Source organism: Danio rerio, chromosome 13, assembly GCF_049306965.1.
Source record: "Danio rerio strain Tuebingen ecotype United States chromosome 13, GRCz12tu, whole genome shotgun sequence".
Taxonomy (NCBI): domain Eukaryota; kingdom Metazoa; phylum Chordata; class Actinopteri; order Cypriniformes; family Danionidae; genus Danio; species Danio rerio.
In genome coordinates, this window is record NC_133188.1 from 27,647,333 (window position 1) to 27,664,659 (window position 17,327).

Consider the following 17,327-nt stretch of genomic DNA (forward strand, 5'->3'; position numbering starts at 1 on the left):
AGACAGAAAATGTTATTTTACAAACTGTATTGTAAATAGATCATGTGAACATTTTGATATTACTATTATTATATCACAATAATGTTACTGAAATGCATTTAAAAACTGAATAAATATAAATTTACACACTTTGACACAAGTAAATAAATACACTCAATGATAAACTAAAAAACTGTGGAAATCTGCGGATTTCTGCACGCGCAGATTCCGTGTGGGCCTACCTATGACTTAAACTAATCATAAAGTTTATGTGAATGACTACGAATTTCATTATATACTTTGTAATCAGTAACAGGTTAGGCCTACAATGGGGTATATGGACACACACATTTAAATTCAGTCAGCCCTAGGGCTTCTGGTTACTTGTCATCCCATACAAAATTGCTGCGTTAAAGACAGACATCCCAAGTCTCCTGGAAGTATAAATTGGGTATCTGACCAAACAAGAAGCACTGCATTAAATTATATTTTTCTGTGCCTTGTCTTTAAAATTTATGGAAATGAATTTTACCCGAGAAATTTTAAAAAAATGTCAGCTCTGGCTAGTTGCTAATGACGGCACATGCGTTTAAACAGTCTGTCATCTCTTTTTACACTTTAACAACTAAATAAATGCTTGAATTACAGTACAACATCGATGCTGTAAAAGGAACCTTATGAAACTGAAAACAGTCACATAAACTTTTCACCGGAAGTTCATCATTGGCTGAAAAACATTAGCTGCGCATATAGCCCATTGGTGGTTCTCACAATGTAACAATAAAACTCTCGTAAATCAGAGACACAAATGCTTTTGGTTTAATATTAGGCAGACACACATTGGTAACAAGATAACTTACAGTTAAAAGAGACTGAAAAAGTACATGGAGAAAATGTATATAAAACCAATCAAGTGCTAATTAACAGCTTTTAGAGTTCACCTAAATCTTTTACATACATCTGGATCTTTAGCAACAGATTACGAAAAATAATCTTCAATGCAGTACAAAAGGCTAAACAATTACAATAAATTAAACTCATTCATACGTATCAAATCGTCCATCAAATGGTTTACTTCATAACTAATGACCAAACGCAAAAATTGGGCATAAGATGTACAAAATGTTCAACAATTATAATCCCACTGACCACAAGGGGTCACTATGTACCATGTGAGATGTTCTTGGGTCAAACGACAGCATATGTGTGCGTGTTTGTGCGTGTGTGTGTGTGTCTGTGTTAATGAGAACTGAGGTCTTTCAGGAAATGTTTGACCATACAGCATGTCTCACATCCTCAGGTTTAATATCACCAGTGACCCTGAGATTTATCTTAATTTCTGAGCTTCACTTAAAATTAGATTGTATTAAAAGCATAGAGCACAAGCTGTGGATCTGCTTCACGAGCACACATGCACATTTTTTAAACAGTCCCCGATAAATCAACAGACTATTTCATAATTTAACAGGATTTGCTATTAGGGACATAAATATTTACAGCAAATACTTTTCGGCTCATCTTCAAAAATAGTTAATGTTTCACACAATCAGTTAAAATAAAGATCAAGAGGTCAGTCGGTGACTGGTTTTCATTACTATCCATTGTTATCTTCTTGCAAATTGGAAATATTCCCTTTTCGACTTTTACATATAATCTGGGATGTTCCCAAACACAAAAACTAACGATTTGGCACAATTGGATAAGATTATCATAACTGTAAAATACTTCAAACTAAATGTAAAACAGACTGGCCATTAGTGTTCCATTCACAGATTCGAGTAAACCTTATGTTTGACGTAAACTTCACAGCGACATCACGTCTTTAGTGGTTTTTTTAAAAAGTAAAAGAGAAAGAGTGAAGGAGAAGGATATGAGAGACCACAGTTGACAGTTTACAGCACAGACTCCACACCGTCCTTGTCATTGAGTGTTTCGCGTGAGGAGTTTTCTTCTTGGTTCTGGTGTGTGACGAGTGGGGAGGTTTCCTCTTCTGCTTTGACGTTAGCAACCACCTCCACCTTGACCTCCAGCAGCTCCTGCTCCTCCTGATGCTCCTGCTGATGCTTTTGTTTCTTCATCTCTTGCTCATTGATGTGGTGAAGGATTCCAGCACCGAGGGCATCACCCTCCACATTCACCACAGTAGTGGTGCGGTCTCTGAACACAAATCAGACACAAGTTTTGTTAGTCAACATGTTAAACTGTAGCTCAAGCGGCAGAGTATGGTTCTGGAAACTCTATGATGATCTTTTTATATGTCTAGTGAAAATAAATTTGATGTGAATACTTGAGAAGGGTATAAACGGAGGCCGGAGCCAGCTCCAAGTGGGTGGGTCTTGGAGCTCCAAGTGGGCTGGGCAAACCTTATTTAGTTGTATTTAGATTTGAATATTGTGCTTTATAAATTTGTACACCTAACCCTAACCCTAAACCCAACCTCATAGTAAACTGTTGTGTTTTATTAACGTCTACACCTAAATCCAACCCTAAACCCAACCTCACAGTACCCTGATAAACCCAACCTACTTGCGGTGTAATTCCTCCCACTTGCAGGTCTCCGGGCTGCAGCGATACATACTTGGAATACTCTGTGTGCCAAAATTATAAGCCCTTCTATGAAATATTTATTAATTTTAAATATTTTGTTTATGATGTTTAATGGAGCAATATTTTTTTCTTATGTCATATTTGTTTTAGTTTGCCAGGAATAAAAGCAGTTTTAAATATGAAAAATAATGTTCACCCCTTAAGAAACTTTTTTTATTGGCTTATTATGTTGCCTAATTAACTTAGTTAAGCTTTTAAATTACACTTTAAGCTGAATTCTACCATCTTGCAAAATAACTAGTAAAATATTATGTACTGTCATCATGGCAAAGACGAAAAAATTAGTTATCAGAAATTAGTTATTTAAAATTAGGTTTCAATATAATGTTTAAAAAAGCGGGTCTCTAATAAACAGCACTCTGGAAATATTTAGAAAATAATACAAATTTTATCAAGCTAATAACTTTGACTTCAGCTGCACATATACTTTATTCATTTGTATTTCTATATGGTAAATTTAGCCTGCGTGTTGTGTTCTGAATGTGTACAGTATGCAAGTATTACATTTCTGATTATGATAAGAAGCTTATGAAGGCTCTTATAAAGCTTTAAACAAAACACTGCAAAGCTTTCGAGTTTCATTATATTTCTGGAAAGAGTGCATTATATGAAAAAAAAAATAATGTAATGTTTAGAAATATGAATTGAAATGCTAGCATTGTATTAAACAACCACAAACTGAACTGTTAGTCAGGTGGTAACACAGAGCTAAAACATGCTAGAAATATGCTATACTATCATTTTTATGTTTGCACTGGCTGCATTGTGGGTAGCATGTTTGCCTTACAGCAAGAAGGTTGCTGGTTCGAGCCTTGGCTGGAGCAAGAAGGTTGCTGGTTCAAGCGCCGGCTGGGTCAGTTAGTGTGTGGAGTTTGCATGCTCTCCCCGTGTTTACGTTGGTTTTATGTGGTCTAGGTGAATTGGGTAGGCTAAATTGTCCATAGTGTATGTGTGTGTGTATGGATGTTTCCCAGTGATGGGTTGCAGCTGGAAGGGCATCTGCTAAGTATACCATATGCTGGATAAGTTGGCGGTTCATTCTGCTGTGATGACCCCAGTTTAATAAAGGAACTAAGTCGAAAAGAAGGTGAATGAATGTTTTCACACGAAGTTTAAACTTGCTTTTCTCAAACCAATATAAAAGTTTGTCCCAAAAAACTTTAATGTTCAATGTTCAACCTTTTCCCTATGCTTATGATGCTTTGCCAATTTATGGGATTAACTTACTCATTCATTCCTTTGTTTTTCAATTTAGTCCCTTTATTAATTAGAGGTCACCATAGTGGAATGAACCGCTAACTTATACAGCATATTTTTTACACAGCGGATGCCCTTCCAGCTGCAACCCAGTACTGGGAAACATCCATACACATTCACTCATACACATACACTATGGCCAATCTAGTTTATTTCACCTACACCACATGTCTTTGGACTGTGGGGGAAACCGGAGCACCCAGAGGAAACCCTAACTTTCATTTAGTTGTAAATAATCATTTTCCCTAAATAATAATAAGAATAATAAACTGAATGTGTAGAAATGTTGCATTATTGTCTTTCCAGATAAAACATTGGACATTAAAACCAAACACTCAAATACGAAGTTACTTTCACCAGACTGTGAATAACATCAAAAACCTTTTTCACAAAATAATAGTCATTTGTAACCCTTAACAACACACAAAAAATTCTGCCACAATAATGCAAACATTAAATACAAGATTCAGAATTTTAAGTGAGTATTATTAGTGTAACATTTCAGTGTATTTTAAAATTACCCAACTAGAAGTGCAGCTCAACACAGAAACACAGAAAAAGGTGGCTAGTCAGAATGTTTAGCCCTCTGGAATTATTAGCTCCCTTGTATATCTTTCCCCAATTTGTGTTTAACAGAGTGAGGACTTTTTCTAACAAATTTCTAAACATAAAAGTTTTAATTACTGATTTATTTTATCTTTGCCATGATGACTGTATATATTATTTTACTAGATATTTTTTCAAGACACTAGTATTCAGCTTAAAGTGCAATTTAAAGGCTTAACTAGGTTATTTAGGGTAATTAGGCAAGTCATTGTATATCAGTGGTTTGTTCTGTAGATTCAAAAACAATATTTCTTATGGGGGCTAATAATGTTGACCATAATAGTTTTTTTTAAATTCAAAACTGCTTATACTCTAGGCAAAATAAAACAAATTAAACTTTCTCCAGAAGAAAAAAACATTATAGGACATACTATGAACAAATCCTTGTTGTTGAACATAATTTGGAAAGTATTTGAAAAAATATTTACAAGAGGGCTAAAAATTTTGACTTCAACATTATATATATATATATATATATATATATATATATATATATATATATATATATATATATATATATATATATATATATATATATATATATATATTACTGAATGACACACTCTTAGAAACAACTAAAATGGGAGAATTAAGCTGTCTTACACAATCCAGTCTACGGCCAACATGAGTGACAGGTCATGGGTTGGCAGACCAATGGCTTCCAGAATGATGGCGATGGTGATGATTCCTCCGGCTGGAATACCTGCTGCTCCCACACTAGAAGCGGTGGCTGTCACCCTGTCAATACGCAAACAAGCAATCATTTAGCAGACGCTTTATCCAAAGTGACTAACTGTACATATATTACATACACAAATTCCTAGCGATGATATCATGGTGCTAAAAGCCAGATTTGAAGAAGCTCATTCATCGCCATCCAAACTGCATAACCTGGCACACTGGGAGAGGCTCCAGATAGTGAATGATATTATTTGTAAATTTAGATCAAGCTTAGCATCTTACAACCAGAGAACATGTTGTACAGTGCTTAGGATATATAAGTACACCCCTCACAAATCTCTCTTTTAAATCCATATTTTTTATAGGAAGCTGTACAATATTATATGTGTGTTTATTCATTAGATTAGTCAGTACTGAAGCCAAATCTGGAGCTTATCTAACAAAATAACTTACAATAGCGTTCCAAAAACTAGTACACCCAATTTATTTTATTAAAAAACATTAAATACTAATTTTAAAAAAGGAAGAATCAAGAGAAGCAAAAAAAATAGAAAAGTTTTGTTGAAATTTTGTAGGTTGTAATTTATTTGTGCAATATTTTGCTTGTATTTAATTGTATTATCTTTCAATTTCTAAATATGTTTGGAGACTAAACTATTATTTGAATAAATATATCTATCTAATAAATGTGTTTTGTTTAAATGCACCTACATTCACTGAGACATGGTAACAAATATTAATTTTCAAACCAAAAATATTACATTTTTGTAACCAGGAACGTTCACAGTATGCTCCAGCTGATAGGGATGTACACTCACAGGATTGTGAAGATCTGGCCTGCGTTAAGATGAACATTGTTGAGCTGGGCAATAAACACAGCAGCAACACACTGGAAAATGGCCGCTCCATCCATGTTAACAGTGGCTCCGATAGGTAAAATGAACCGACTGATTCGTTTGTCGACACCGTTGTTCTCCTCTACACACTTCATCATGGTGGGCAGAGTCGCTGAGCTGCACAGACATGAGAAACAGACAAGATTTAAATGTTTTACGTCTAAACAGAAATACTTTTAGAATATTTTTTAGGGAGATCACCTGTTAACACCTTATATTAAAATGTTTTTGTTAAGCCGTTCAATAGTAGACAAGTCTAAATACAAGTTTGAGCAAAGTTTCCAGCTTATGAACACTTCCAGAGCAGATGTCCTGTAGTCGACAGCGCATTTGACTAGTATGTTTTTTAAATGTAGATGCTCATAACTGTATTCAAACAGTAACAAAAAACAACTATTCAAACTAACCAAATGAGATTAAACACCGTCTGAAATTGTAAGTTTTGGTTTGAAAGAAAAACAAAGTTGTGTGCTTTCAAGTTCACATGTAAATTTCTCTTTGTTTGAAATATTACAAGAAAAGTTCAGAAAAAAACAATCCAAGCATTTTTGAGTGAGTTTAAAAGATGTCTAATAGACGTCCAAACAGACGTCATGGCTAAAACAAGGCTTAATTTGGACTGTCGTTGAAAATCTAATAATGTCTAGATGTCTATCTAATAGACAAAAATAGATTAGTCTTGAAATAGACATGACTACACATGCAAAGTCTGTCTAATTCTCTTATGACTAGTAGTGTTTTTAAACTATCATTAGTTGTCTATTAGATATTCACAGACTGTCTTTGTTAGGATTAGACATCTTTTAAACACAAAATGACTTGGTTGGCACAACCCAATGGATCCTCTCCTAAAAGAAATCATATCTGTGGTCAGTATGGACAAAAGATATGAATATAATCAAATCAATGTTTTTGTGTTTCGTCATTTGCAACAACACTACTAAAGATTTAACAAGACCAGTGTTTCAAGAAAAAACAGGAAGGAAATACTTCTGTAAACCAGACCAACCCAAATAAATACAATAATCTACAGAAGCTTAGAGAAAGGGAATGTAGATTAGCTCAACTAAATCTGCTCATGATACAACAGAAGTGCACAAACTATAACAAATTACCTGGAGCAGGTGGCAAAGGCAGTGGTAAAAGGTGTGATGAGGCCAGACAAGAAACTGTAGGGGTTTGTACGAGTGAAGCCGAAGTAGATAAGAGGTAGGATAATACAACCATGGATGATGTGGCCCAGGATTGAGGCGAAAATGTACTTTCCCAAACTAGTGACCAACAGAACCACATCTTCCATCTCCACGATCTTACTGCCAACCAAGAACATGATGCCAAAAGGCACATACCTGAAGAACAATATGACAGAATATATCACATATCATGTGCATCATTTAGAAATCCTTTGTTTTTATTATATTATATTATATTATATTATATTATATTATATTATATTATATTATATTATATTATATTATATTATATTATATTATATTATATTATTATTCATTCATTTTCTTGTCGGCTTAGTCCCTTTATTAATCTGGGGTCACCACAGTGGAATGAACCGCCAACTTATCCAGCAAGTTTTTACGCAGCGGATGCCCTTCCAGCCACAACCCATCTCTGGGAATATATTATATTATATTATATTATATTATATTATATTATATTATATTATATTATATTATATTATATTATATTATATTATATTATACTATATTATATTATATTATATTGATGAAACAAAATCTATTGTTTCATATTTGTCTTGGAATCACAAAATACATTGTTTATGGTATTATTATACCAAAATTTACATGAACGCAATATTACACACTGTTACATGGATGACGAGAGAAACATGAATAACAACATCGTGAGAAAGTTGTTTGCCCTTGTTATCATTAGTTTCGGAAAAGTATTTTATATTTTATTATTTATTTAATATTTCTCAATTTTAATCAAATGTTTGCTCTGAAAACTGCACCCCTGAATACTGTCTTGACTATGTCTTCAGTGTAGATACGGGCCAGAAACATCTATCAAGTACACTAAATGTCAATCCTTTGGTTTCTCTCACGGAATCTAGGGAAAATGACCTTGGTGTTGGTATTGAGGAAGATAAATGGGAAGATATTTCAAAGATGGTCCACTCCTCCTCCATATGTGTCAAACACTGCAATGTAAGGTGCTCCAAAGAGCTCATTTGACTAATGCCAAATTAGATTTTTTTTTTCCTGATAGAAGTGATGCCTGTCATTGCTGTAAGCCAGGCATGTCCAAACTCAGTCCTGTAGGGCCGGTGTCCTGCAAAGTTTAGTTTCAACCCCAATCACACACCCAGGCTAGCTAATCAAGCTCTTACTAGGCTTTCTAGAAACATTCTTGCAGGTGTATTGAGGCAAGTTGGAGCTAAAATCTGCAGGACACCGGCCCTCCAGGACCTAGTTTGGACACCCCTGCTGTAAGCAGTCTCCTGCTAACCATATCCATTTGTTCTGGAGTTTTAGTTCTGGAGAATTTCTGGTCCATTGTTTTTGATACACTTAATTAAGCTATTAACATATATCTAGAGCCTAACCCCTTTAGAGCCTCTTTTGGCATTTCAGTTGAAAGTTGATCTTGCCAGATTATTGCTTTTTTCTACTCTAGCTAGACGAGCCATAGTTATCAAATGTGAACAGGTAATTCCTCCATCACATGACAAGTGGATCCGAGAAAAATGTAGCTACATAAAACTTGAGAAATTAAGATGTTTACTTGCAGGACTCTCTCTGGAGTCCTGGTCTAATACAGGACCTAGAGTCCTGTATTAGACTATATGAAAGGCTTCCCCTGTTCTGCTGATATCAGCTCTAATACGCTATAAATATCTGGAAAGAGGAAATATTGACTCCTTAAAGTGATCTTTTCATCATTTTCTTTACAAATGTTTTACTCTTTTATTGGTAAACTGTCTCAATTATTTATTTATTTATTTAATTTTTTTTTTTTTTTCTCTCAGAAGATGTGTTTGCTTTTAATTCATAAATTTAATTAATTTTATTTTGAGGGGATAGTGAAAAAAAAAGAAAACTGTAACTAAAAGACAGTCTGTAATTTTTTTATTCTGTATTATATACTACTATGTATGGTCTTGTTAAATACCAATAAAAATGTTTGAACTGAAATTCTATAACATGATCAAATTTCCTTTACATGCAGTCAATATATATAGACTATTAATATAATATAATATAATATAATATAATATAATATAATATAATATAATATAATATAATATAATATAATATAATATAATATAATATAATATAATATAATATAATAGTATTTTACTGGATTAGATGTCAAAGACTTGATCAAAGATCTTCACTTACCACATGATCCAGGACACAAGCACCATAGTGGCTTCATTGAAGGCATTAAAAAAGCGAATGAGCTCCTCTCCTTCTGCCCCAAGCTTCCTCAAAGCAACTCCAAAAACCATAGCGAAGAGAACAAGACCCAGAATATTCATTCCATCTGTGTCTGTTCCAAAGGGAACCTGAAACCCACCAGACCATGTTTTCCATTGGTTTAAAGTGGCTTACATTAGAAGAGCACAATCAAACAGTATAATAATGCCATTAATTCTTTTCAATGTTTTCTTGGCAGCAGAATCCATGAACAATGCAACAATCCACTTTGTTTTAACTGATGAAATGTGTTCAGTGCTAAATTTGACTAATTAACTTCTATTAACAAATGCTCCCACTCAATGGTGAAATGTCATATTCCCTGTCGCTGAACTTGATATGATTGTGCATGGACAAGTGACTTTCAAAAGATGAAACGTGATGAGGATTGGCCCTCAGACAGACTTTCCCTCAGCGGTGGAGGCAGTGTGGTCACAGGGTGATGAAGATCTGACGGGACTGAGCTACTGTTCCACTCAATCCTGCTCTTGTTCTGGGCTTAATCACACATACAGGCACGGCTCATCACTTGGCACACAGCACTGGTTGTTCTGTAAGCCCTACTTAAGCAATTACGGACCTCAAGCGTTCTGAGAGATTGCCCACATATTTGCCTATGCACCAGCAGATATGAGACATTTTAGTTGAGCCAGGATGTAATGAAGACCCGGTGATTTTTACAAAGGCTAATCACATACAGTAGTAAATACTTCTGTTATAGCTTGTGCCATTTTAAAGGAACCATCAATAGAATGGATGTTAATAAACTATGCATGCATAGGTTGTTTATTTAAATCTGACCAATTAGATAGGGGTATTTCTATCTTCATTCTCACATCATCAGTAGGTGATATTAGGTGAATCTAAGCCTGAAAATAGATACTATTGCTTGAAAAAAAGCCAATAAGAATCAGAATTTCTGTCTAGGTTTTTAGTCATTCATGGTGTTTTAAAGTCTATATGTTGTTGTTGTTGTTTTAATTGGATCCATAAACTGCACTGTAAAAACATAATCCTTATTTCCTTTCATTTTTTCTCATGTACACAACACATTATTCTTATTTTGATACATTTTTTAACCTTTAACTGATAGGACAGTAGAAGATATAGACAGGAATGCATGGGGAGAGAAAAGAGAAGAAGGATCAGCATAAGACCTCGAGGCGGTAATCGAACTCGGGTCACCCTGAACACTGGAGTGCCATGTGTCGAAGCACTAACCACTACAACATTGGTGCTGACATGTACACTCAACTGAGTGAACAAAAAAACCTCTTGTGGAAATTGATACTAAGAAATAAAACATCAGAACAAACAAACAAACATATTTCAATTAATATTAATAATAATAAAACAGACAAATGGAAACAAAACATTTATTAGACAGAATTAGAAACAGGACTGGAGGTAAAACAACAATAACGGTAAACAAGACAAGCATCAAAACATGGAGAGACAAACAGGGAAAAATGCTTTGAATTGCTTCACATGTGCAGCATGCCTTCCTGTTTTTTTTTCAATTGAACTATGTTTGTTCGTTCTGATAACGTTTTATTTCCTAGTAACAATTTTATATAGAGTTTTTTGGTTTACTCAACTTTAGACATTTTAAGTCAGTAAAACTGTTGTTTTCAAAAGTTGAGTACATGTCGGCACCAATGGTTGAGTGGTTTGTGCATCAACACATAGCACTCCGGTGTTCACAGTGACACGAGTTTGATTCCTGCCTCGAGATCCAATGCTGATACTTCCCTTCTCTCCTCTCCCCACGCTTTCCTGTCTATACTCTCTATTGTCCGTTAAAGGTTAAAAAAAAGACTTGCATACACAAGAAAAATATAAGGAATTAAGGATTTTGTTTTTATTTGTTCAGTCAACTGCAGAAAAATGTTCAGTTGGCATGACTTAAAAGGTTTTGTTACAGAGTAGTTCACCTCTCCAGAAAACTAATAATCTTATGTGAACCCAACTAAATGTTTTTTGTATTACTGACAAATAATTTTAATATCAGTTCAGCTTATGATTTCAAAAGTTGAGTCAACAAGAAAAAGCAAAAGGAAATTAGGATTATGTTTTTTTGTTGTTGTACTGCCTTAAAAGTTTTAAAGTGTGTTTGTTTTAGTATGATCCTTACATAAATTAATCGTTTTTACAATATTTGATAAGATGGAAATATTGTTATTTTAACACTCAACAATATCGCACATGGGATATTTTCCCAGTATCATGCAGCCCTAGTACATTTGCATTAATTAAAGTTCCGAGACATTTTGCATTCAAAAAAAGCTCACTGAAATGTACATTCAAACACTATTCTGTTGGTAAGCTTTTGAAATTGTTAATAAAATTTTCATAATGGTCCGTGCAAATTGACACATGGCACTCTGGTGCTCACGGCAACCCAAGTTTGATTCCTGCCTCAAGGTCCAATGCCAATCCTTCTCTCTTATATACTGCATCTTTAAACTGAAAGTATGAATGAATTTCAGTGCAGTTGGGTGGAAATCTGAACTCATATGGTTCTGGATGTAACTTTTATTTTACTTGTTAACAGAAAACCTGCTCATGTTATCTCATTCATTTTCCTTCAGCTTAGTCCCTTTATTCACAAGCCTTTAGGTGCTATGCTGAGACTAGAATGCAGACACATGGGAGACACACAGAAAAAAAAGCCCTTAAGGAAAGGATTGCCATCTCCAGCTGCTTGAGTGCTTAGTAGGACAGGCGCAGCAAAACTGGCTGCGTCAACCCTGGCCCTATGCAAACAAACAGCAGGCTCATTCAAGGCTGCCAAAAAGCCAGCACTACTGATTGGTCAGAAACAAACCATCCAAGATGCTGGAATTGAGATTCATTTTTTTAAAAGAATTCAAAATTGTAGGGTTTAATAAATGTTTCAACAGGTGATCGAAGGGGAACAGTAAAAGTTCATTGTAATGTAAAGTCAGGACATTGATTTGTTTGTTTGTTTGTTTGTTTGTTTGTTTGTTTGTTTGTTTTTGTTTGTTTGTTTGTTTGTTTAATGCCATGACAGCTTCTATGGCTATTTTAGTATGCTACATATATAAATTCTGTTCAGCTTTTAACAACAGAATTTTTGCTAAAAACTCTAAAAGTATATTTGGATTAACCCCAGTATTAAAATCGTTTCAAAAGAATGAACTGAATAAAATAAGGTATTGCACAGAAATAAAGCCTACATAATCAAATAAATTATTTATTTGAAATATATATAATTATTGTTTGAAGATAAATATAAAGATTAAGTACCTTCTGGTAGTTGAGGGTTCCATTTGTTCCATTTCCAATAAGAACTGTCTTGTAGTCAGTGGCATACTGTGACAAAAGTGAGAGACAGAGAAGAAAAACACCATGAGCTGCATGCAGTGCTGATCACAAAGCTATTTTGGCTGATTTCAGTTCGTTCCAGTGTGCAGCTTCATGAACTGTGATGCATTTGATTATTTCTCTGCATTGAGCCTGTTTCTGTGCGAGCCTTGTGCCAAAATACTCACAAAAGCTGTATTTAAAGTTTAGCTGAAGAGGACTTTGAGACTGGTACACACCGAGACAAGGACAAAGATCCCCCAACAACCCTACTATTCAGGACCCCTGTTCCTCAAAAACTCCAATTATATGAGCTGGTGCACTCAGTTTAGTTTTCTTCTGTCTTTCGTATTTTAAAACAGAAAGAAAGTAGGTGCAGTTCAGAACAGAATGTGTTCCTCTATTTATAAAAAATGAGCAGACTAATTTAAAAATTCAGCATTTTTATAAGTAGATTTTCTTTATTGCATTGTGATATATATATATATATATATATTTTTTTTTTTTTACAAAAGGTTTACTTTGAAAGTAGTCCTGAGGAAAAAAACAGGCTATTGTTATGGAAATTTTGCATAATTTTGGCTATACCGATAATCGATAATACTTTCATTTTAAAGTAAGGCTGCCTAAAAATCACTACAACGAATATTTAAAAATGTGTTATGTATGAACCAGCTCTAAAGGTTCACAATTAACAACATCTCTAATGTGCCTTTAATTGATATGAATTAGCAATGTTTGCATAATCTGAACCTGACTTGCATGTGACAGCAAAATCTAACCCATAAACATTTTTCACAGTTATAACAAACTGGAAGAGATCTGCAAAAAATGTAGTGTGAACAAGTTCATTTGCAACAGGCCAGTAAAATAATTCCCAGGCATTTCTATATTAATCCTGCTAATCTGTGTCTCCTCCCCTTTAAAGCCTATCTGGACTCCTTCCAGGTGACCGTCAATGGAAACCCAACTGGATGGAGAAACATTCTCCCACAGGATAAAGAAACATCCCATCTGCACCTAATGACCCCGATTAAATCTACTCTGGCTTTTTGTTTTATTTTACAAATTGATAACTCGAAGCCCCATTCGGTTTATGTCAACAGGGTCATCTGCATGCTCCGGTCTGGACACATCGATCTTATCTCCTAGAGTCACGAACCCCCTGACCTGGCTTTTAGCAGAGCATGCTCACTGTTGAGCAGTTGCCCGTGTGGTACAACCCAGTGAACCAAGCCAGGTTGCCAGGCGCCAAGGAATGGAATCAGCTTGCTATGGAAACTGCCCGGTTGCTTAGTAGTGAGAAAGGATGGGAGGTATTTATTGAGCTGGGACAAAAATGCTTGCTCCATTTTGTGACTCTCTCAATTAGATATGAAGGAGCTGTTAACATGAAGGAAGTGATCTACAAATATTCATTCCGGATATAAACGCTGTTGTGAGTGTTTGTGAGTGTGTTTTGGGGACAGCTTGAGGATAAAACTTACTGAGCGGAAAGCCGCAGCCACTAGGTTGGATGGAAACAGGTTTCTGAAAAGGAAAAACAAGCAAGAGAGATAAGGCAGTGATGCAGACATGTGTGAAAATAAGCTCTTATCGTCACAGATGGACAGCATTGCTAAATTCCCACCCGCTTGCAACATGATGGACCCATAAAGGAAGTTTTGCATTGATCTACACTCATCAATATATCTACAAACTGATGTTCATTCACGCAGGTTACAGAATGGATTATTTTAAACTAAACTGAGGTTAGTTATTATTCAGCATGTGACCTCAGTTAAAAAAGAGGATTATTCTAGTAACCATGTGAACTCTGAGGTAAATAGAAGTATGTTTTCCTCAAGTTTATGCAGACCTATTATGCAGCCATTTTTCAATTTTGTTATATAATTGCATAGGTTTCAGAGGCTTTAAGTTCACACAAAAGTGTCCAATGAAAAGTATATTTTTGTGTGGAATGTAGACATAATTCTTTGTGTAATAAGTTAATTAAAAGATTTTTTATTTTAATATGAAAAACCTTTCTGTTTTATGTTCTGGTGTATGACATGGTGCATGCTAGATTATCATAATTACCATGATTATGATTAAAATCAATCAGTTTTTGTACAGAAGTGTTGTACTACACCCAGTAGGTTGAAAAATGAGAATAAGGAGCTGTTTTATTTTTTGTTTTCTATTTTTAGATCAGAATGGTACAAAATCATAACTCATACTAAAAAGATAGCATAAGAAGAAAAATAACATTGATATTTGTCATGTCATCTAATGTATCCATAAACCACATTCAAAGATATAAAGGTACAAAGCTGTTACTAAGGCAGTGCTTTTCCATAAGGTACATATTTAGACATTTTAGATGATAAAATATCTCTATGAATCTTTTGAAAAAAATATCACCCAAGTGAAGTTTTGCACCTTTTTATACCTTTATTTATGAGTGTGTATTTAAATTCTTGTATTCCAAAAAGTCAAAAATGGCTTAAATGACTACTGCATATAATTCAGTAACATAATTCCCCCTAAATATGCTATATTAAATAAAAAAAATATTTATAACTTAACTTCTTTGAAAAAGCTGTAATTTTTGTCACAATGCAAACAGCTCCAGAAGGTTAAAACACTCTGACCAATGAAATACTCTGTTATAATTTTTTATGCAACTTTAAAAGAAAACTTTGATAAAAGTTTAATATCAGTGATTTGTATTTTTATAGAGAATAATTCCATTTCTTTATGGATTTGGATGGGTCAAGAGAAATATGAGCATATGACTTAGTTGAAGCCAGACACACAAAAAAGATAATTTTCATAACAACAATGGCCCTTTGTTTTATTTACAAATTAGTAATATCTGATTCCATCCTGATATAAAAGCTTCAAATTCGTCTCGACTCCTCACTTTTCGAAACTTTTTGTTAGTGTGAAAAATATAATAAAATAGTAGTATTATATAAATCAAATAATATATTTCCATCTGTTTTTCCAGCTGTTTTCTATACATAGAAAAATATCAAATACTATGGAAGTCAATTGCTGCTGCTTTCCAACATTCTTCAAAACATCTTCATTTGGGTTCAACAGAAGACAGAAACTGAAACAAGTTGGGGGCTGTTCTAAACAAGTTGGGGCAATGACAGAATTTAATTTTTTTTGGTGAACTATCCCTTTAAACCCAACTTTTAAATTATCACATGGTCTGCAAGTAAATTCTTGTAAGTTAAATCTCACCATGGCCTTCAGCATTCTGCAATAATAATAATAATAATAATAATAATAATAATGTTATTGGCAAATTGTGTGCCAATGTGTGTGCATTTCATAATTTGCATTCTATTAAAATATATAAATTAAATTAAAGTGAAATCATAAATCAATCAATCAATCAATCAATCAGTATTTTACCATATTAGTAGTAATATTAGTCCTGATAATGTACACTTTATATATAATGTTAAAATTTTACTAATCAACTTAAAAATATATAGGACCCAGGTGCAGGTCTACTATCTATTGTACAACATACTATCTTTTCAAAAAGTCCAAATAAAAATATTGTTTAAAAAAGTATAATCATTCTGGCACATACATTAACCAATTTGAGCCCAAATCCTCCTAAGTGGTTTCATGCATGTAGCCTTGTTATATAAACATATATTTTGCATTTATTTTCCCCAGTTTTTTCCCCCCAAGAAAATCGTATTTGAATATGCGGTAAACTATAGCAGCCGGTGGGCTTAAATGGGTTAATCAAGCCGGTAACTTGCACTGAGCGGATTGCGCGCTGTATTAGTGCACTGCTTTCTCATTTAAAATAGCGCTCCGCTATTATTTGTAGACATTATTATTAGCAATAATTTTCATAACTAAAATAATACCTCGCAAGGTCTAAAAACGAATCCGCCGTCTCTTTGTTGTTGCTCACGCCTTCCAGCCCCAAGTTGTTGGTGTTGAGCGCTCCGGCTCCCACTCCCGGTTTGATGATGAAGGCGAGCGCGACCCCGATAGATGAAGCGATTAGGGTGGTCACCAGAAAGTAAGACACGGCGATTCCTCCTAGCTTTCCCAGCGAGCGCGTGTCCAGACTCGCGGCGCCAGAAATTAAACTGCACACCACCAGAGGCAGGATGATCATCTTGAGCATCCTCAGCAGCATTTCTCCGGGGAAGGCGAAATAAGTCATCTGCGCACGGGTGAGGTTCATGTTCCGTACCATCATCCCTAGCCCGACGCCCACCAGGACCCCGGACACCGTCATGATCACCAGCAGGTTTCTTTTGAAGAAACCGGCGCATGTGTCCTTACAGCTTTTCTTTTCTGATTTTATTGAGACCGTTGGTAACGAGCATTTGTGCCCAGCGTGTCCGTTGATTTCGCTCTTCTTCTCCTCCATGATTTTCCGCCTTCTTTTTAAGAGGAACCAGGCTTTACTCGAGAGAAGCGTGCGTGTGCGTGGAGCAGAGCGGACTGGAGAGCGCTCGTAAAAACCAGCCGGCACTTATAGACATGTGCT

General features: G+C 34.8%; 1 protein-coding gene across 2 annotated transcripts; it reads right to left on the reverse strand.

Moving 5' to 3' along the window:
• Window positions 1–775: 775 nt before the first annotated feature.
• On the reverse strand, window positions 776–17,327 carry slc1a4 (solute carrier family 1 member 4). Of its 2 annotated transcripts, XM_005156786.5 has the most exons (8): window positions 16,693–17,327; window positions 14,299–14,341; window positions 12,755–12,820; window positions 9,407–9,573; window positions 7,142–7,375; window positions 5,949–6,143; window positions 5,053–5,187; window positions 776–2,136 (listed from the first exon to the last, which is right to left on the reverse strand). In XM_005156786.5, exons 1-8 carry the CDS (start codon window positions 17,205–17,207, stop codon window positions 1,872–1,874), a joined length of 1,620 nt encoding a protein of 539 aa, XP_005156843.2. In that variant the 5' UTR covers window positions 17,208–17,327; the 3' UTR covers window positions 776–1,871.